The sequence below is a fragment of the Coloeus monedula genome (assembly GCF_965178545.1).
Source record: "Coloeus monedula genome assembly, chromosome: 18".
NCBI lineage: Eukaryota > Metazoa > Chordata > Aves > Passeriformes > Corvidae > Coloeus > Coloeus monedula.
Window position 1 is genome coordinate 12,084,850 of NC_138798.1, and position 22,898 is coordinate 12,107,747.

Sequence of the window (22,898 nt, forward strand, 5' to 3'; positions counted from 1 at the left end):
GTGATGGTCTTTCACAGCCACCTTGCCCAGGAATTATACTTTTTTCCTAGGTTCACCCACTCAATTAGGGATCTACATATTACAGCTTATCGCATGAAGCAGGAAGTTAGTTCCTGGGGAATGAAAAGTGGCTTTTCCTCATCTTAAATATATGTACGTCTTCACTCCTGAGTCATAGCTCTTTTTAGACATGCCAAAGCCATGTCACTAACAGTCACTGCTGCTCATACATCTTCCCCCTCTCAGCTGTTTTTTGGTTATCCTGTTTTGATTCCACAAGTTCATAAGCTACTTCCAGAGACTCAGCAATCCCTCAGTCTGACTGATTCCGACACATTCCTTGCAGGCAGGCATCTCTGGCATTCTGGAACTGCTGTTTGTTCAGCTGAGACCCACCATTTCTCACAATGTACTCCTGGCTTTAAAAGAGCAAACTGCAAATCATTCGTGGGTGAGGATCCCTCTGGAGAGCTGGACACCATGAGAAATTAATTGTTTCTACCAGCAGGAGAACAAGAAAGCTTGGTGCTACAGGTTAAATCTATTTTCCTACAAGCAAAGTGATGAGATGTATGCCACCAAGGATAATGCCCTGAGCATGTTTTAGTCCTGGAGGCTCCATGTGACCCACTCCTGCAGTAACAGTCTGAGGTCAGCTGGGAGTTTTCACCACAGTCTCCTAAGCCCTTTGCTCAACACCCTCTTTCCTCCAGAGGCACCAGGCCAGTTCAGTGATCCCTGTGCTCCCTGAAGGGTTGGTTTGACGATCCCTGCACACTGGAAGCACTGGGCCAGTTCACAGAGTCAATTAGGTTGGAAAAGACCTCTGAGATCATGGAGTCCAACCTGTGACCAACACCACCACGTCAACTTGACCATGGCACTAAGTGCCACATCCAGTCCTTCCTTAAACACCTCCAGGGATGGTGACTCCACCACCTCCCTGGGCAGTCCATTCCAATATCTAACGACCCCTTTTGTGAAGAAATTCATCCTAATGTCCAACTTAAACCTCTCCTGGTGCACCTTCAGACTATGTCTTCTCGTCCTGTGACTAGTTGCCTGGGAGCAGAGACCTACCCCCACCTGGCTACAGCCTCCTTTCAGGTAGTTTTACCTGAGCTTCCTTTCTAAGCTAAACCACCACAGCTCCCTCAGCCTCTCCTCACAGGACATGCAACTCCAGATCCTCCACCAGCTCTGTTGCCCTTCTCTGAACTCACTCTAACACCTCAATGTCCTTCTTGAAATGAGGGGCCCAGAACTGAACGCAGTACTTGAGGTGTGGCCTCAACAGTGCTGAGTACCAGGCCAGGGGGAAGAATCAGTTCCCTGGTCCTACTGGCCACACTATTTCTAGCACAGGCCAGGATGCCATTGGCCTTCTCGGCCACCTGGGAACACTGCAGGTTCAGTGATCCCTGCACACCCAAAGGCACTGGGCTGGTTTGGTGATGGAAATGGGTGACATTTTTGTGCCAACAGGACCTGTTCTCAGCGCTGGGACACCAATGGACACCAATTTTCAGTGCCAGATGCTAAAACTCCACTTTTAAGTGTCGTGAAAGCCTCATAGACTGCTTTAGGGAAGAAGCCTCTCTAAATCCTGCTCTTTGCACCTTATTGAAAAGCAATGGGAGTGTGTGCTCAAGACCTGCCCCGGCTACAGGACTCAATCTAAAAATAAATTCACCTATGAGGACTGACGCACACAATAAAATCTGCTTAAGCTTCATCTTATCAAGTCTATCTTACCAGGCTGTACTTCCTAAAGGAGGAACAGGGAACACGGCAATTCACACCATTTCACTCTGCTGCTTTGCCTTGGGGCAGGGTCAAAGTCACACTGCTGTCTGTGATGCTGCACAGGCTGAATGTGGCACCATCCCTTGTGCATCTGACCTGCAGCCATACACAGACGTGCCTAAAGCAGCTCCGACACAGGGACAGAGGACACATGCCTCCAAGTGATTTATGTAGTTGATTTATGAAACCTACCAGACGATACAGGTCACATATAGATGACTTACAACTTCCAAGATTCTTCCTTCACTACAGCATTCTTCCATCAAGGGTTAGGGAGGGACACTGCTTTGTGTATTAAATTTCTGGAGATTTAATACAGTTATAATACAGTTTAATGCTATATTTATATGCTTGTGTCATTTCTATATGCTGCATATCCAATAATGACAAACTGATTTTTCCCTGAGGATTACAGGATTTAACAGAAAAGGAAGATTAGATGGGCAAAAGGTATGCCTGGAAGGGTTAAAACCAAACAAACCAGGGCTCCCTGGTACACCCAGACCAATCCCTTTACATTAAGTGACAGAACAAAAACCTACTTTTTTAGCTGCCTTAACAGGAAAGGCACAGAACACAACCAAAAGCTCATGATATGTTAAAGGTGAGAGAAGAACTGCAGGGCCTGTGACAGGGCTCAGCCAGGCTTCTGCCGGAATGAGGGCAAACTGCTGGGACTCCAAGGGTTATCCTGTACATCTGCTACTCAGATGAAATGATCTCTGGGAACAATGTACATTCCTTCCATTGCATGGAAGTAAGTCCGTGTCATCTGTAGTTGCTGCAATAATTCAGTTCCTGAGCAATCCATGATCCCAGAGGCAAGCAATCCCAGGTCACACCCAGCAAGGGTTTGGTCCTCCCCTTAGCAATAGCTGAATGAAGGCACATGCATACCCTGAGGACTCACCTATCCTTGCCATGTGCTCTGCTTTCTTCACCTCTTGCTCTGCACGGGTCTTGAAACGGTTTGAAGTGTATTTGTACATCCTGTGATGATCAAAATTTATTAATCAGCAAACTCAGCAGTAAGATTTCATCACTCCATGAGAGAACAAGGTCCCCATGTGCTACTCTACTCCTCCCAACAGATTCAGTAAATGAAGGAAGTTTACGTATCATGAACTGGACATTTTTGGATGAAGCTAGGCAAAATCTTTTTAAGTCAGAGGTGTTTTAGTAGTAGCTGCAACCACAATATCCTCTCTTCTTCTGCATTAACCAGTGGGGATGAAGTATATCCATATTCTTGGAGCAAATCTCAAGACTTAGAGAAATAATTTCTTCAGAAGTGGAGAAGAGGAGTGAATATATATGGAAAGCTTCTCAAAACACTCCCACCACAGCTAAATAACCTTTCCTGTGAACAGCTGTCTACAGGTGCAGTATGATAGGTCCATCTCATACAGGGCCAGCTCAAAGCAGAGCAACAATTTGACCAGAACTTCAAGTTTCACAACACTTCTGCGTGCTCCATGTTGTGGTGGCCGGTGGACGTACATTACAAGGGACAGAGAGTTCTCGGTAAGATGGGTCCCTAGTACCACAGAAGCCACCTTGTGCTAGGGTGGCCAAAGGGGCTTCTCCCAGGATGCTTGTTCTGTTAAATTAATCTATCCCAGTTTGGATTTCCCAGTTGGCTGTCAGCCTCTACCCCTCGTCACTCCCCCAGAGCTTCTCCATTGGTCCCTGTTCCCTAGTCCTGCCTTTTCTCCACCCCCAGACAAAACTGTGAACCTCAGGATCATGTCTGTATTTGCCTCTGCTACCTTTGACAGTGTAGAAGCAATAAATGCTCCTGCCGGAATGCACGCAAATGCCCTGCTTGACTCTTTGGTACAGACTGTAATACTGAACCCACCTGTGCTTCTGTGGGGGCACGCAGGACCCCACAGAGCCGGAGAGAGACAGTATTAAATGGTGCCTGAACGTGGATGGCCTCGGACTGTCCCCGAGAGTGTCTCCAGCACAACTTTGCTGCTGGAATAAAGTCGCCTTTCGAGCAGCCATTTCCCCCAAAGAAACCTCTGAGTTCTATCAGGGGTCTTGGAAGGGAGACCAACAACCTTCTAGGGAAAGAGAAGACTAGTCTAAAGTCGGTGGACCATCCTCGAGACTTTTATTTGACCCTCTAAGATAATATGGGTCACTTTTGTATCCTTTTTTGTTAATTTCCTTTTATCTTGAGGGTTGGGAAGAGAGGGAGATGGGGCAGAGTTGTCTCATCTCCTGTGGGAAGCCTTTCTCCCAGTTCTAAGAGTCCTTGTTCGTGAGAATTTTTGTTATACAAAGGAAGGTTTAAAACATTTTGTTCAGTGGTTGTTTAAGCAGTGGTTAGTTGAGTATTTAAAATGCTTTGTGAGATGGTTGTTTATGTCTGGAAAAGGTTATTTCCTTTACAAGCTAGCAAAAGCTATTGATTGTCTTGTAAAACGGTTGGGAAACGTTAACCTCAGTTTAAAAAACCCTTTACCACTTCCCTCTCCCTACATCCCTGATCCCTCTGCCCTGCTTCAAGGGAAACCGGGAGATGGATTCTGCCAGAGTGCACAGGTTTGCTACCGTCTGCCTGCTGTCTCCCTATCTCCTTTGTTCCCTACCCATGGTAGTGCTGGCCAGGCCACCCTGGGTCCTACCCCAAACCTCTTCCCTGTACCCACCTCCCCGGTTTTCTCTACTTAACATTTGCCACAAGATCGTGGTGGCAGCAGAATCAGTCCCACAAACCCAGCTGCTACCTTTATTTTTAATTCTCCCGCTTCCATTCCCCTCAAACAAAATGGCGAACGATACGTGGAAGCTGTGGTGGGCTTTTCGCCTGCACACGGTCCCTCTTCTGTCCCTGGCCCCTCCCACGCATTGATACGTATTGCATCGGGCCCTTCCCCCTCTGCCAAGACTCCCTTCCTAGCCATGGATCCTGCCTCTCCCTCCTGTGTCCCTGTGCTCTCCATTGATGGCCCTGCCCATGAAAACCAACCCAACTCACGTTCCCACGCGGCTGAGACCGAGAGTGGGGGTGGTAGCAGCTGGGGAGACTTCGAGACGCTCAGGGACAGCAGCACCTCTGCATGCGCTGCCTTGGTATCCCTCCCTTCACTGCCCAGCCATAGTGAGGCTGCATATGTGTGTGCTAGAGCGCAAGGTGCTGTGAAAGCTGCTGCACGAATGCAGCGCCTGTACCTGCCTCGTGAGGGGAAATTGCAAAGTGTTCACGCCTGCCTGCTACGAGCCCTGTGCTGAACAGCCGCTCCTGCGGGGCTCAGCCTGCCCCTGAGCGTCAGCTCTGTGCCCCAGCCGAGCTGACTTCGGGCCCCAGTAGCCCCAGCAGAAGCCGTGAACGAAGCGGCAATGACTCTCCCACAGAGTCCGTGGTGCCCCCCCCCCCCCCCCAGTGCCATGATCCTGGCGGGTTCCTGGGTTGAGAAGCCTCAAGCTGAAAAAGCGGCATACGGTGTTATGACCCAGCCCACTGCTGGGCTGGGGCAGCGAGATGCCGATCAACCCTGGGCCCTCCCGTGGATTGAGTTTCCCCAAGACACAGACTCAGAGGGTGGGTCGACGGACGGCTCAGAAAATTCTCTCTTACTCGGTTGTTCGTTGGTTCTTTGTTGTATCTCCCGCCTCTCGGTTTCCCCCATTGGTTCTTGTTGAATTGTGTCCTCCCCCTTGCTTGTAACTCATTGGTTGTTTTCCCCTTTTCCCGCGGTTTTCAAACCCCCTATAAAACTGAGGGAAAAGGCTCCCGGGGCTATTAGGATTAAGATCGTTGCCGTGTTCTGGTTGCTAAGCTTCTGACAATAAACCTGTTTGGAAGCCAGACCAGAAGAACCCCCTCTCTCTTCCTTTATCTCCGAACTAACGTGAGCCTGTATCATCGGCTCCTGCCGTGTCTCCTTTGCAAAGAAGCCAGCGAGAGCGCCCAGCCAGCGCCTATCCTGATGCCGAGGTCGCTTCTGCAACGCACAGAAGTAATGCAGCTGGACTCTCTCTGATCGAGGGCACGCCAGAGCTCGTGCAGCGAGCACAGAACTGCGTTATATGGGGACTCCCTGGAAGGCTTGAGACAGCCTGACAATGCTAGAAACAGAGGGGATCTAGTGCCCTCCGAACAAAGACTGAAAAAGCAGCGGCAGCTGTGGCAAATGCTAGAGGTGCCTGATTCCGCTGCTCTCGGTTTCCCCGGCAGCGCCGCAGCAGAGGGGCGGCGGTCGCCGTCCCCCCCAAGGAGCTCTGGGGCAGTGAGCAGCGCGCTGCGTGCTCAGCCCAGACCAAAGGCTGCCGACCGACCCCTTCGGTCTTCTGACCGGCGCCACTTCCCTTCCTGCGCGGCAGCTTAGACAGGACGTGGGCCGAGCCGCTTTTTTCCCCCGTCACCACTGCCACGGGGCCCGCCCAAGCCAGCCACGATGCTAACCCAGGACCGAGCCCCGCGCAGCCGCTTGCAGCGGCTCTCCCTAGCCGCCCACGTGGCGCAAGAGTTGAAAGGACAGTTTGTTGTCGTTTTCAACCTAGAAGACTTAGCTCCCCCCGTTGTGGCAGCGGGCTGGAGGCTGCTCCTGCGAGAAGGCTCTGCCCCAGCTCACCCCGGCCGCTCCTTCACTGCCACGGCACTGTGGAGCCACGCCTACCGCCGCTGCTCTGTGAATGCCCTGAGGCTGCCAAGTCGCCACAGCTGCCGCTCTGCTCCCCCAGCTGCGAAAACCCCGCCCGCATGGTGCCTTTCACCTCAGCCCCAGCTCTGCCAGCAAATTCTACCCCTATGCTGCATGAGAAGCAGAACAAGAGGGGGGGGTAGCAAGAGCCAAGCTGTAGGACTCAGACTATTCCCAGAGAGCTGCGAAAACATCGTAAGGGAAGCAGTGAAGCAGTCAACCTGACCAGCTCGCACGTGCAGCTGGAGCATGCAGAATAGCAGTCAAAGAAACAGAACAGTGACTTCTCACATTCTAATGCTGAGTGTAAAGACCAAAAACTAGAGTGAAGAAACCAAGGACCACAGATTATACCTGGAAACTGCCAGAGAAAAACAAGCCCTGCACCAGCGCAGCAAACACCGTTCCTGTGGACACAACACACACCAGGATGAACAGGGTGCAGTCAAAAGACTAGACCACCACTGGTTGGAAATGGAGATGACTCAAAACAGCACCCATGTCCACCACAGAAACAGACACACCGTCCTGTAACCAGAACTGCAAACATGACTTCAAACGGCTAAGTCAAGATACCTGTGGTGTCTCCCCAGATCTTACCCCTTCTGTTGCTTTCCCAACAGTTAATATTCCCTACTACCACCTCTCTGCCTTGTCTTTCCCACAACCACACTCCCCAATACTTTTATTGAGATGTTTTCTGTTAACTTGCACCCCTCTCTTTATTTACTACTGGTTATACCATTTCCCTCCCCCCAGACCTTGAAGTAAGAGAAGGGGGGATGGGAAAGGCCCCCCCATTTGAAATTGCAAAGCTTTGTTTGAAACCCCAACAGAATCAACTGCCAGAGCCTGTGCCCACATTCACCACCATGATGCCCAGCCCCCAACACCTATCACCCTGCTGCCCTCTGGATGCTCCTGGTGCCACCAACAGTGAATGCTTGGACTGTGCTGCAGCCCCTTTGGGGCAGAGAACTGTGCTGCTTCAACCTCACCTCCGCCCTTGAGAGCATCCATTCCAGCATCCAGAGAGAAAAATCCTCTAAAAGACTTAAGGACTTGTTGAGGCATTGGGTTGTGGGTGCTTCTGATCATTGTTGTTTCGTGTATGTTTAGTTGTTTGGGACGTTGGGTTTTGGGATCCCTAGAGGAGGCCTTTTTGTTTGATACAGAAAGGAGGAGTTGTGGTGGCCGGTGGACGTACATTACAAGGGACAGAGAGTTCTCGGTAAGATGGGTCCCTAGTACCACAGAAGCCACCTTGTGCTAGGGTGGCCAAAGGGGCTTCTCCCAGGATGCTTGTTCTGTTAAGTTAATCTATCCCAGTTTGGATTTCCCAGTTGGCTGTCAGCCTCTACCCCTCGTCACTCCCCCAGAGCTTCTCCATTGGTCCCTGTTCCCTAGTCCTGCCTTTTCTCCACCCCCAGACAAAACTGTGAACCTCAGGATCATGTTTGTATTTGCCTCTGCTACCTTTGACAGTGTAGAAGCAATAAATGCTCCTGCCGGAACGCACGCAAATGCCCTGCTTGACTCTTTGGTACAGACTGTAATACTGAACCCACCTGTGCTTCTGTGGGGGCACGCAGGACCCCACGAAGCCAGGCAGGGACAGTATTACCATATCTGACTCACAATGTTGTAAATAGTGCTGGAGGTGGAGTGGCTTGTTTCACCTTCCCTGTATCCTAGCATGCCAAATACAGATCCAAATTCACTGACTGCTGCAGAGTGAGAGATTGTGTGTGAGGTAGAAGCTCATGAGTGCATACCACCTCCAAGTACATCACGAGGAAAGATGACACCTAGGACAAGCGGAGCCTGCAGGAACTCAGATCACCTTAAGACACAAGGTTTTGGATGTATCAAGAGGAAAATCCCATCCCAAATGGATGGGATAAACTTTTCCAGCATTTAGCTAAAGCAAAAGCCACTAGAAATGCTGTTTTTACAGAGAGGCAAAAACACATGGGGATGCAACACTCGACTGACCAACTGATTAGAATCACACTTAGATCCTGAGAGACAAAATTCCCCCCAAATGGCAGATAAACTGTGAGGATTCATGAGAAACAGCCTTGTACTGATGAAGAGTTTTGTTTAGGTTTGTTTCTGGGGGTAAGCACACATGGATGTTGGTACTGACATCAGAAATAGTCTCACCAATAGGAATCCCTTGCTCCCAAATATAGAAAATTAATACCACAAGCACAGTTCCCTGAAATACATTTTGCTAAACTCATTTTCTGCTATTTCTAAAGATTTCCTCCCTGGGGTAAAAGCAGGCAGGTGCTAACACTTCCAGAAATCACAGTCTGTGATTTCACCATGTCAGGAGCTAAAGAGTCAGGATTTTGGTGGTGCCATCTCTAACCTATGTAAGGTTGATGAAAGCTACTGGGGCCAGGAGACAGCACACTCTGAAAGCAAGGCTGCTTTCAACATGTTGGCAGAACCACATTACTTCACCCACATCTGCCTGACTTCTAAGGGGAAAAAAAAAAGAGAAGCAGAGTGAAGCTGAATTATCCCCCCATGCCCAGCTCAGGGGGCAGGGTAGCACTTGGGGGAACCGTAGGGACAGCACTCCTTTGCTGTAGCAACTGTGGGGCATCCCAGATGACGGCACTGTGAGCCATCGCGAGCTTCAAGACACTCATTCCAACTGCCTCAGAGTGTCTCATGGAGGCACATGCCTTGCACATAGCCTCGCTATTTCTACCTGCACAGCCCATATGGCTAAACAAGCTCCAACAGGTACTGGGGAAGGGAAGGGCTGGAAGCAATCCTTCAGGAGACACAGGCCATTCCCGGGTAAGCTGGAAATGTGGTAACAGAACTGCAAATACTGGTGAAGGATATGCACAAAACCAGCCCGCCCCTGCCATCAGGATGATATCACCTCCAGAAAGGTGAGGAGAAGCCTCTCCCATAGAAACATGGGTGGATGACAAACAGCAAACAAGTGTCCTGCTCAGGAGACACACTGTTATCCCTGAAAAACATTGCAAGGGCTGCAAAACCTGTTTTTCAGTAAAGGCCCTTACATATCCTAAATCCACAGTGGATTTCCATTCATTGTTCACTAACATCAACAGTGGAACCTGCAGTCAAGCCACTGTACAGGCTTTTCCTTCAGAGGTGAAGGCAACCTGACTGACAGAAGGAGGGAGCCCCCTTCAGATGTCCCACATAAGCACATCAGCTACTCAGGCTGTGAGGCAGCAGCACCTCCACCGTCTGTTCCCCACCCCTTTGCTTGACCAGGAAGGTTCAACACTTACCTGGCCTGGGCTACTGGGCCAGAAACACAGCTGTGCTAAAGAGCTGAGCATCACTGCTGCATCAGCTGATCTCAAAGGAGCACCATAATGGAGGTACCTTCCCCTGTGCACTCACACACAAAGGAGTGCCTGTACAAGTGCAAGGGATTAACCCAGTATTAACCTGCAGAGCACTCAAAGCCTAGTAGCTAAATGGAGATGGTGAGCTCTGGCTCCAGCTCTAAAGGGAAAGCCAGGGCATAAGCAACCCTTTCCAGCATGTTCAGGGAGAAAAATGTAAAAAAACCCCACACCTAAAAGCAGAGTAACTCCACTCTCAGAATGGACTGATTTACTGGTTTTCCCTTTGGAAAGAGCCACCCAGGGCAGATTTGAGCTCTTCTCAGGAAAAAGACTGAGTTTCCTCAATCTGCCCAGGGCATCTACCCTAGTGTGGCATCTACCCCAAAAGCTGTATTGGCTCTCAGAGCCCACAGTGAAGGCTTTGATGGCTTTTCCTGATGGCCACGCAGCTTCTGGAGCCCAAAACTGGCATCAGGAAGTCCAGCCAGAAGGGAGCAGTCCAGACATTCTCCAGAGAGGCTCAGTAAGGCCACAGTAATTGCCATAAGTCTGAGAAGATTTACACTGTGCTCTATGGGAAGGCGTTGCACAGTCTTTACTGCTCTGTTGCAGGAATGGGGATTTTAAATGTAAATGTCTTTGGGGAATTTCTACTGGCCTAGCACCGTAAGCAGATCTACAGAAATCTGCTCAGATGTGGCACAAGCAGATCTGTGAGATACACCTGCCACCAGCACTAATCCATCAGCTTGGGGCTCCTTAGAATAGACTACTGACCACTTGAAAAAGAAGACACTGAGGTAGATGAACATCTGGGGTGACCTGGAACACCTAATATTGTCATGATGCTGGCAGCATCACCCACAGTGATGGCATCCTGTCTATGACTCTTGCAAGAAGCTTGTCTCTGATGAGACAAAAACCTGTGTCCCTCTCTGGTTTCTCTCCCTAGTACTTTTGCTGGACTGCAGCACAAGAGAAAGCAGCACAAGGCCCTCATATGTAGATAAAACACAGTCAAAAATCTAGAAATCCAGAGATTCTCTACCCAGCAAATCAGGATTTACAGTGGCAAGTTCCCTGCCTTCCGCAGGGAAACAATTGGCCTGGCAGGCATGAGGAGCAGTGGGTGTAATGTTCCATTATTTTGGACAGGTTTCTGATACCATTTCACACAGTCTCATGTAAGGAGCTGAGGAAGCCTAAGTTAAAAACCAGCCAGGCTCTTCAGGCACTATCAGTGGCATGCCACTGGCCTGCGGTTGCTAGCAGCGCCTGGTAGGTTGAGAGTGAGCCCAAAATGCTATACTAAAAAATCCACAAATAGTCTACAAAATTACTACTATTTATTCAAATAAATTATGCCAGGGTATCTAGAATGCTGACTGGGTGCTCCCAGAGAGTCTGCCTCAGGCAGACTTAAATACAGGTTTCCCTTTCCCCTCCCAGCCCGATAACCTTTTTTCAGTCTCTGTTCAGCCAACTGACAGCACATCCCAGCTCACCGTCACATTTTTGTTTAAGGAAATTTAAAAGGAATATAGGGAAAGCTTTTTTCTCAATCTCTATAACCTAGACTAGCTACATATAAAAGCAACTGTTTCAAAGCGCTCAGTCTAGTTTCTTTTTGGAAATAATCCTAACACCCACCATATGTATTTCCTTCTTCTGCTCAAAAAAACCAACACAGTTACCCAACAGTTTTGTATGAATATGGCATTCCATACAACCGGGATCTTAATTTCTTTGTTTGCTCTAAAAGGGAGCCAAATTGCACCAATGACTCACACAATTTTCAAAGGCATTAGATTTTCCACTATGTATCTATTTTCCCATGATGTCAACACCACATGCCATTCTCTTATGCTTCTGTGGCTTTAGGGTTAGAGTTAGGAATGGAATTATGGAGGATACACCTGGAGAGCAAAACACTTCACCTTTTCTCTAATTCCAAATGGTCCCACATCCACAGGTCTTGGATCCAACCTTACCTTGGCTTGTAGAGGCAGCACGAAAGTCGTTTGGTTTGTACTTTGTGTCCGTTAATGAAGATCCTCATCCTGGGATCAATATAAAGCACAGCAGCATAGGCACGGAAGGAGCGGCGCTCCGGCTTGCTGCAAGAGAGCCGTCTACTTCAGAAGATGCCCAAAAAATACCCTCAGCAAAACAGACAGGTGAAAGAAAAGGTCTGTCAATTTTAATTACCATGAAGCTACATTAAGCAAGGCTTTTCTTTAATTTTTTTTCTACTTTTGTCTTCTCCAGAATCTCTGTTGAGCTTACATCGTAACTACTGCTACAGGACACTGATACACATGTTACTGCAGCCTGAAGAGGGCGCTTGAATACATCTGGATAATAATGGTCAAAGCTATAAACTGGACTATTTAACACTAAAAGTGTGCCCACCTACCAGAGCTTTTTTACCCTTCAGTAAGTCAGCAGTACACTGCCACAGAACCTGCACTACTCACACACAGACATGGTACCACAACATCAGAAGGAAGAGGCAGTGATCAGTGGCAATCATGCCTGCCTTACAAACAGGCATTAAAGATGCTGAGATCCCTTGGAGAGCCCCAAGGAATTTGCTCAGTATCATCACTCTAATACATAGAGCTGCTTTACAGGGTCTGAAATTTTCTATGGAAAATTCAAGCACTGAAGGGAAGAAGCATGTAATCTCATCAGAAAAGTAAAGCTTGCTAAGTGCGCCCATGGAGCTCTGGGATTTAATCAAGCATTTGGCTGATTTCAGCTCAGTTTTTCCTTTTCAGGGTACAGATAATCAACTCAGCAAACACTCAGCTCTCTCTAAACAGGGCCCTCTGCTCCTCCAGATGCCCTCCGAGCACATCCTTCTTGCCCCTCTGCAGGGAGGAGCGCCCCCTGCTCCCTGACAGATGTGATGATACACCCCATTTGCCTCCCGTACCACCCGCCCACAGAGGCTGACCTGCACAGCATCTCATGTTTTGCAACAAAATCACAAAACTGAACAGCAGTTTGGGACCAGCACTGACTCACAACCAGCTCTCATGCTGATGAAAACATGTTTGACAGGTGTAGAACATGAAACATATAGCTCAGGGCTCCGTTTTTTATGGTGCCTAAAGGACACTAAGTCTGCTGCTTTGGCTAAGCTGAGACCAGCCAGCGCAGGCGTTCACCCCAAACACCACAGCACCCATGGGCTGACACACACGTGAACCCCAAACTAAAGAACAAACTACAGATCTTCTAAATTCTCTAATTCACTATAGAAACAGAAGCTTAAAAAAAACCCCATGCACATAGTATATAGCCAAACCCTACACCAAATTTGATCAGGGCCTGTTACACCAGTCACACTTACGTTCCCTCTCGGGGTGTTTCTGCCATCTGAATATCTTGAGGGTCAGAAGTCACATCCAGCTCTGGCTCTCCATTATCCATTAGTTTGAGGTTAAAGATGATCACCAGGGTGCCTGAACAAGTAACGAGTTGACCAGGTGAATCCCAGCCAAACCCCAAATACCTCACCCGAGACCTGCACCATCCTGCACATGTACCTTTCTCACCACGTATCTTATTGAACTGGTCCATCACTTCCCGTTCTGATTTGAAAGGGGAATACTTGTAAATGAGCTCCGTCTCAATAGCAAATTTCTCCATGTTGTCCGTCATGGGTTCACAGCTCCGTGCATTCCAGGTGGGCAGGGGAACGATGACCTGCAAATCCCATTGCATTGAGAGTGACTGGTTCTCCCACTCCAGTCAGCCCCTCCCGTGGGTCACGGTCCAGTGACTTACCCCTCCTGACAGCCCCTTAAGTCACCATGAGAGTCCTTTCCAACTTTTCAGTAGTTTGCATGTCTGTCAAATACTCAAAGACCCTCTTTGCCAGCCTCTGAGTTGCCTTTCAATACCTGTCTCAGACTGAACCATTCCCAAGTCACATGTACGGTACTGGCTACTCACATACTCAATGGCTTTCTTCCCCCTCCTATGTAGCAACTTTCATAATACTAAAAAAACCACTCTGGCTTAATTTCTCTCTTGAACTCAGATATCCTTCACTCATATTTATCCTGATCTCAGTCTTTATTGTTTTTATAGGATGCTAGCAAGGTGCTTTCTGTCATTTAGAGCAAAAATACAGATAGAATTATAAACTGCAGCTGCACATCAAAGACACAGATCCCATTCCAGAACTGTGGTCAAGCCAAGAAAGTAGCCAGAGCTGCTGTGGGAATTAGAATACTTTACTGTTCCCAACCTGCTTCAGTCATGGGCTGGCTAGCAGCATGCACTGCCCCTCCCCAGCTTCTCTGCAGTCCCTTCAATCCCTCCCTCATGGTGGAAGATGCTTTCTGAGATACCACCCCAGTGCAAATTAAAAACTTTTCATTATCAACCTTGCCTGGAACAACAATGGCTGAGTTATCTATTAAAATATCCAAGTTTTTCATAGGTAGAACTACACTGACTTCTTATTAAAAATCAAAAATATCTGAAAGAAGAGACACACCTGCAGTTAATGACCTGTGGGTAGCAACTTCAAACACCTTAATTCTCTATCACAAATAAAATCAGAGCAGTAAAATTAAATACATCTCAAACTCAAATTCTGTGGGAAAAGGAAAACAGGATGTCTGGGCATGTCCTGAACTGAGCATAAGCAAACCTTTAAGTGACTGAAACAAGCCGTTCAAACTTGCTCTACTCTGGGGAGACTTCTCAATTAGAAATTAAAACCAAAAGGAAAAAAATTTTGTTGACTTTGCAGAAGCCCTACAAGCGTATTGCCAAAAGAAAACCATACACTGGTATGACGAGAGTAGCAACCAGCCCTGACACAGACTCTTCTGTGAGAGCTGGGCAGGTTCAGATGAAGCAGCTTTCACTATATTAGTTCATTACAACAAGCACATGCAAACCTCATCGATGCCTTCTTCTTCATGGAACGTCCGTGACAAGAGCAGACAAGTCATGGTGTTATCTTTCCTTGTGAACAGGATAAAATCCTTCCCAATCCGCATGGAGCCCCTGTAGACAGAGGTCAGACTGTGTGTTACACCTGATGTACCACACTGTTCAGAACGCAGACCACATTACCGAGCTTTCTTCCAATTATGCTCAGTTATGAGATGGTAAAACCAGGTTAGGCAGAAGGGTTGAAACAGCAATACCATCTCTCTCTAAACATCTCATTCCTTTCAGAAAGCATATCAATCTGGGCATTTTCATAGTGTTTCAAAACATTTAACACCAGTCACAATTAAAAGGTGCAGAAATACAGCACGGCATTCCAGACTCATACTATGTAGAAAGCTTAAACAAAATTTTTTAAAAAATTTTAAAAGACAACTGAGGTGAGATGTGACAATAACGTTCAAATCCCTGAGCAGAAATGTCAGTGAGAAAGCAAGGGCACTCCTCATTTCACTGTACCTGGAATCAACTGCAGCAGTCTGGAGACTGAAAATTCATTTCCTAACCTAACTAAAGCCTCACTGACACTTCAGTTAAGGCAGCTTAGCAGCTTGTTGTCACAAAAAGGGACAGTCCCCTCTTCCTCCCCACTCTCCTATCCCAAACAGTGTGTTTGCATCTTCTCTGTCTTCTCTACCAAGTTATCCTGTTACCAAACTCATCCAAAACACCTTAACAGATAACAATTAACATTGCACCAAAAGAAGTATTAGTATTATGTCAGCATTTCTCTTCAGACTGGCTTAACTCCATACCACAGCGATACCACAGCCTACCTTTCGCATGCTGGGTCTTCAGGCAGCATTTCTCAGCTGTAATACAGTACACCTCTTGCTCAAGGTTAAGAAAGGACAGAGATCTGTCCTGGAAGCACACAGTCAGGATCTGGGATCTGTCCTGCATTGTAGCTGAACCAACAGTGTGTAAAGATCCCCTAATTCTGGATTTTCTTCCCCCAGGTTATAGAGTCCCACTGATTGCCCAGTAAGATGCATATAATCAAGCCACATGGGTGAACACAAAGCAGAACAGTCAGAGTAAGCCACAAAGCCCTGTAACTTTTCCAAAGACACAGCAAACTTCTTCCTATTTCCTAGCAAATCCACTCCAACCGCTAAGAGTCCCTTCCTTGCACTCCTCTGCACCTAATCCCACTCCTTCTCTCATTGCTTCCATCATTCCCCTTCTCCCTGCATTTGTTCGGTTTAAGAACAAAAAGAAAATGTTTAAGTTCATCCGTCTTATACCAGACAACTTTCCTGTTGAAAGGCTGCAGCACTATTTTGCTCTAATTTTACTACCTGACTCACAGGGAGATTACCATTTTGTTTCCAGCTCTTCCATTATTTTCCCTGAGCTCTGACCTGCACCCTCTGCCTTATGCAAACGTAGTGCCAAACCACTGTTATCAGCTGTACAGATGATGGCCCCTGGAAGACCACAGCAGATGTTGACAGAGCTCCTGTCTACCAAACCAGGGGATCTTAAGAGTTCATCTGCTTTTTTTTTCTGGAAAAAAAGCTATACACCTCTGAGCAAAAAGTACATCGATCACCTGGACTATGACCTCCCCAACCTCAGGAGGCTGGCTCTTGTTGTACCTACGATTTCAAGCCGTTCCCATACTGCCCGATTTGAGTGGACTCAGGTGATCGCTTGGCTGATTTACCAAACTGGATAACACTGGCAGCTTCATCTGCAACAAGAGACAGGGAACAAAAAAGGCTTATTTCAGTGTACAGTCACACACACACACACATCTTTTAGATTAAGAAGGAAGATAACTCCTTCATCACTGGAAATAGGCCAGAAAAGAGGCCAGAAGCCCAAGCTGAAGTTCCATCCTGAAACTGTACCACAGAGCCCTGTGACATACATGCTGCCTGAGGCCACTGATGTTACCAGAAGCTTTGTACAGGTGCCATGATGCTGACAAAAAGAGTTTTAAGTTTCAGAAAAAAAACATCCACAAAAATAGTCTAGTGTCCAGAATAGTTGTTGATTCTCATAAATTAAGACCCTGGGATGCGTGGCATCCCATGTCCCACTGACACCACACACTTCAGAGCACGGGCACTAGAGCAGAGGTCGGGATTATAAAAAAGGTAAGGAATCCAGAATAAACATTACTGTTTCTTCACAGTGCTGAACTGAACACTCTGGTTAATTAAAGCACTAGTAAGACACAAGCTAACTTTGGCAGCAGATTGCTGGAGCCCTGGCAGCAGGACAGCTGGGGGAAAAGGCAACACGAGCAGGTCCTACAGCAATTAGCAGAGGATTTCATTAGCACAGGATAAAAGTGAAAGGACATGATAACTTTACAGCTGAGAGGGTCTGTCATTTTTAGTTACAGCCTTTCTATTGTTCAAGGGATAAAGCCTTTTAACATCACCCTAGGACAGAATGATTCCTTTCCCTTCCCCCAAGAGATAACAATTATTTCACCAGAGAGCTTACTGGAAGAAATACGGTTTAATTCCAGACACAAGGAATGCAAAGTACCTTACCACGAGGGCTAAAAACAAATGCATACACAAGCTATAATGGAGCACAAGACATCACTCACCCCACCAGGTGAGGAGGGTGGCTGAGCCCATGAACAAGCTATATTTCAGCATGCAAAAGACTCAAACAGGCCTACCAGCATTGACTAGTTTTACAGTAAAATATTCAGTACTAACACTATTGGTCTGACATGACATCACTGAGCTGGTGTCAGAATGCCATTTTCAGTTGAAATGATACTCAGATTTAAAGACACAAATACAGGAGAACAACTGAGCGAACACCTCACTGCCTCAACTGCAGCTATTCTCAATGGAGCTCCACAGCTATTCCAGAAACAGCTTTGGACTGGATAAGGGTACCTCTGCCTTCCCTTCAGCCTACTGTTGTATTTTCTAGTCAAAGAAAGAAAACACTGGAATACCTTGTATTAGAGATCTGGGTGTGGATGTTGATGACGATATTATTATTACTCTAACTACTATTACTGTGTTATTTTTAAAGCCTGGTGAGGAAAGCAGACAGGGGATATTCTAAAAAGAGAAGGACTATTGGAACCTTTTTGCTCTACAAACATTTTTCACTAACTGTTTTTAAGAAACCTTTAGGAAGTCTAAAATGGGTAAAGAGTAATTATCCAAAGCATTTCCCCTCTCAGGAAAGGTGACCAGATGGTTTATCACTCAATGCTGGATGTCTGAAACCACCCTATTGTGACTCTTCTTTCAGGGCAGAGGGATGAAGGTGATGCTGAGCAGAGGGGACTGTGAGGGAGCATCTCTCTCCAGGCTGTCTTTGGGAGACATTTAATACTTATATCCTCCCAAGAATCAAGACACAAATTCCTTTTTTTCCAGCTCTTTTAAGGCTCTGGAGGTGTTTCACTTAAGGCTATTTTAGTTACACTATTTTTGTTTTGTTGTGTCTCAGAGCTACTGGATTAAAAAAAGCCAAACTCACTGGCAAGAAAAATGGGGGAGTGTAGAGGGATTCCTTGTGGAACAAGGGCATATGATACCCCTGGAAAGATTGGACAGTCCAGGGTTGCTGAGGAAAAGCCCCTGAACTGGCCCCTGGCTGCAGGCAAGCCTGGAAAGCACTTAGCTGCAGGCACCCCTGAAAGTCCTTGGCAAAGTTATATACACTGGTCGTCTCCCCCACTGATTAGAGGCTGTCTAGAGGGACTGGGCGTGAATCTTTGCAAAAGTAGATATAAGCTTGCATAGTTGAACAATAGAGGGAGAACGGATGCTCAAATCGTATCGGTGTATGTGTCTTTACTCTGGCCAGCTCTCCAGACTTGGTCCCTAAAAGGGGAGGGAGATCTATGCAAAACAAACAGGAGAAAAAAACAAGCTGAAGAAATTCACTCAAGATGGTCAAGATAGCAGGTTGATCTTCAAAGCCCAAGAAATCAAGGGCATACAGAAAAAGATTTTTCATAAGAAACACTGGACACCTGGGATGGAGGAACTGGTGGATGGAGCTGTTCACTCTCTGAGTGTTCCTGAAGTCAGACCTGGCTTTGCTCGTTGAGCAGAGTCCTCTTGTATCTCAAAGGTCTTCAGCTGAGAATGCAATAAAGAAGGTCCCAATCTGAGCAGAGAAAATTATACTTCCTGCCTTCTCCACAAATTCATCTGCTCTATTCATGTTAGGTGGAGTATTTGCAGTAGACTCAACAGCATCCTCAAAAGACATCCCAGAGCTAAAGAATTTAATTCACTACCCGGGGGAAATAAGCCTAAAGCCAAGTTGAACTTTCCCTGGGATACGGAAACAAGGGAGAAGCTGTGAGGTCCTTCGTCAGTGTAACAAACGCAGGACACCAACCCGACACGGAGCAATGACTGGAAACAGCCAGTGATTGACAAATGACTTTGATATATGTTCCTGCAATTTATTTCAAAAATCTGTTAACATTAGAGGAAATATCAATGTTTAGGATTAAGATTTAACCCTAAACAAGGTTAAAGAGACATTTTCTCCTGAGAATTCTGTAACCACTCCCCTGAAAGTGGCCCCCAAGAGTCACTGTCCACACACACAAGTGCGTACACACTCTGAAGTAGGAGTTGGAGTTCCAGTTAAACAGTGTTCCTCACTATTGTGAGCCACGGATAAACAGTATTTTTAAAATACAAGATCTAATAAAGCAACCCAGACACTACTACTTAATTAACTGCTTCCATTAAAACAAAAGCTGTTTTGAGCTTCCAAACTTCAAAAATACAGTTGAAAGAAGCAAGAACTAATATATTTGTTTCAATCTCTCAAAAAGCAATGGAACAAGTTGTCTTAAAAAGTATTAGAAGCCAGATGAGGCAGGTGAATGGGCTAAGTCTGCAGAGATTTACCAAGGCAAGTCACACCTGACTGATTTGGTCACCTTCTACAAGGCAGCACTTTCTGTCCATATGGAGAGAGCAGTGGGTGTTGTTTGGCTGGACTTCAGCAAAGTGTTGGACACAGTTTACCACAGCCTGCTCGTGGACAAAATGGGGAGACACAGACCAGGCAGGTGGTATACAAAACAAGTAGGGAACTCGCTCATAGGTCATGCACAGAAGTGATCATCAATGGCTTTCACTCCAGCTGGCAGCCTGTAACAAGCAGAGACCCCAGGGATTGATGCTGTGCCCCACATTACTCAACATCTCCATACAGGATCGGGATGCTAGGGTGCTTTTGTACACTCACCAGCATTGTTGATGGGGATTAATTGGGCACATAAGGAGTGCTTTCTTAGACCTTGGACATACTGGAATAGTGGGGCAAGCAAGATGTCTGAAGTTCAAGGGAAGCATAAAGTCCTGAACCCGGGATTAAATAACCCAAGAGCCCAGCACAGACTGGAATCTGCAGGTTGGGAGGAACAGCCTTGCTGGAAGGGTCCTGGTGAACAAGCTGAGTATGATCCAGCAGTGTCCCACGGCAGCAACTGAGGCAAACAGGATCCTGGACTGTATCCACAGGGACACTGCCAAAGAGATGGAGATGTGATTATCCCACTCAACTCTATGTCTGGCAGGTCCCACCTGCAGTCCTGTATCCAGTTCTGTCTCAGTTCAGGACAGATGCAGACAGACTGGACAGGGTGCAAAGGAGATGATCAGAGGGCTGCAGAATCTGCCCTCTGAGGACAACTAGGTCTCCTTCCTCAAGAAGAGAGGGCCCAGGGGGAATCTCATCATAGTATTACAGTACTTAAAGGGTGGCTACAAAGAGGATGGAGGCTCTCCCTTCCCTAGGAGTCACATGAAAAAGAGGCAATACATACAAGTTGCACTGGGAGAGGTTTCTTCTTAAAATAAGTAAGAAATTTTTTTAGAGATCAATCATTCATTTAATCAGTCACTGGAACAACCTCCCCAGGTATGTGGTAGAGCCCCCATCACTGGAGAGACAGGGTGCTAAATCCTCTCTTCCCTTTCCCATGAAAGGCTGGAACAAATGATCTTTGAGGTAGTTTCCAACCTGAGCACTTCTATGATGAAAATGCCAGGTAGAGACTGGTTTTCTTCAATTGCTTAAGAATAAAACTACAGGTCACTTCCTAAACTAGTTGTTATACCTTCTCAACCTACACGTTGATTCATTGAATCATTCAACCTGTATTTTGAGTCATTAAATTCATGCAGAATTTAATATTTCAGAGCCAGGCATTAGATAAAATTTCAAGCCTCAGTATTCCCAGTAGTGATTTCACTGATAGTATGAGAAATCTGATGTGCTACATGAGATCCATTGTTTGGTTTTCTAATGGACTCCTATCTAGTTCCTTATGAAAAAGCCAAACTTTTGGGCCAGTACTATTATTCTGTTGGGGGCAGAGGGTATTTATTGGATAACATATTTTCTAATATTGGAAATTAGGAAAAGGTTCTTCACCAAAAGGGTGGTTGGGCACTGGAACAGGCTCCCCAGGGCAGTGGTCATGGTCCCAAGCCTGACAGAACTCCAGAAGCATTTGGACAATGCTCTCAGGCACAGGGTGGGATTTTAGGGTGTCCTGCGCCAGACTCCATGATCCTTGCGGATCCCTTCCAACTCAGAAGATTCTATATTTCTGATACCTCTCTGCAGTACATGATAGTTCTTTTGAAAAGAGCTGTCCTGTGACATCACTGAATCCTCAGACCTTTTGATAACTTGTGATTCTACAGTGTGAGATGTTTGCAGCTTGAGTACAAATGTATTTTGGTCTTCAGAACACACAACCCAGAGTGATCATTAGGAGAGCCAATGCAGTGAATACTGAATGCAACTGTAGCAGAAATCACTTGACAAGCATACCTAATTTTTAGAAATGAGGAGTTGTCATTTGGCTTGCTAATCAGGAGCCATCAGACAGAGCACTCAAATCTGACCAACTGCCTCACTATACCCTTCTGTTTTCAGAGCCTGCCAGACAAATCCAGAATTGTCCCAGACAGAACAAGACCCATGAGAACAGCAACAAGACAGAGTAACATAGAGAGTGTGTTCCTGGAACAGTTAACTTGACCCCTTCAGCTCTTCCCTCCATTCAGAAGTGCCCAGACACACCTGGGTTTATTCACTCATCGTCCCCAGATGGTGCCTCATCCAGCCTTCCAAGCTGTCCTTTCAGCTGACTTGGGAAGATCACATGTTAGCATGGGCTCCAACAGCACTACAGCAAGTCATGGAGTTATTCTTTCTAACATGTCAGGTTTATGTACAATAAAAACAGTTCTTAATTAAAGTTATCATGCACAAAAATAAAACACTCCCAAGATCCATGATTTCTGTTGAGGCAAGGTCTGTATAAAGGGAGAAAAGTCCAATAAAAGGTTTTTCACTGATATCTCTTAAAGTCAGATAGGAGATCTTCCGGATGTCTTTAAAACCGGTAGATTCTGCATTACAGGAAATTAAAGCTTAAATCCCTACAGCCAGGGATGAAACCAGAGAGCCCCATGCAGGGTGTTTGAATGAAAATTCTCCTTAGCTGCTTCTGTCCATGCTGACAGGCAAATGGTGCAGCACACGGAGCTACCACCTGGCTGCCCTTGGTCAAGCATCAAGACAGTCAAAGGACACGAATTACATGCTGTATACAATGCATAGCACTGTGAAATACCCCTGCAATGCACAGTATCTACCCATCTTCTTTACTGAGCATCTCAGGCTACCAGAATAAAATTCTTTAACATTTAGCTGAAAGACTAGTCAAAAGAAGCCACTTATTGCTGTCCTGGGTAACCCAAATATTATTGTATTCCGTATCCATCTGTGCCCAAAATTGTTAGCCTCTTTAAGACCTGGCAGTGTGGCCAGAACCAGAACCACAGGGCTGGGAGTGGGGGCAGGCAAGTGTCACGCTCTTTAAAGTTGAGGCACTCAGGCAGAGCTTTCTCTCTCCCGTCATAGCTTTTGCTCAAGGAAGAGGCTCTGCTTTGGTTTTTTTTCCTCTATGTTTCTCTCTGAGCTCCAGAAGGGGTTGTTTCAGGTAGGTTTTCTGTGCTTGCAACAGTAGCAACTCGAGAAGATGCATTTCACAATGGAACACAGTTTCAGAGTGAATTTTGCAACACTGGTCTGCAGCTGTGGCGTGGGGCTGAGAGGAGTGAACAGGCCC

General features: G+C 46.7%; 1 protein-coding gene across 3 annotated transcripts in view; it reads right to left on the reverse strand.

Moving 5' to 3' along the window:
* Positions 1 to 22,898, reverse strand: part of LOC309579706 (ATPase MORC2-like) — a 55,826-nt gene that overhangs the window by 21,710 nt on the left and 11,218 nt on the right. For 2 of the 3 annotated variants that reach the window (XM_082293150.1, XM_082293151.1), the window contains exons 5-10: positions 16,394 to 16,484; positions 14,734 to 14,842; positions 13,366 to 13,525; positions 13,170 to 13,281; positions 11,803 to 11,928; positions 2,717 to 2,796 (exon numbers count right to left, since the gene is read on the reverse strand). In XM_082293150.1, coding sequence (XP_082149276.1) covers positions 2,717 to 2,796; positions 11,803 to 11,928; positions 13,170 to 13,281; positions 13,366 to 13,525; positions 14,734 to 14,842; positions 16,394 to 16,484 — 678 coding nt within the window. Of the gene's footprint in view, positions 1 to 2,716; positions 2,797 to 11,802; positions 11,929 to 13,169; positions 13,282 to 13,365; positions 13,526 to 14,733; positions 14,843 to 16,389; positions 16,488 to 22,898 lie in introns of those variants that run through there. The other variant, XM_082293152.1, reaches the window with a different exon arrangement.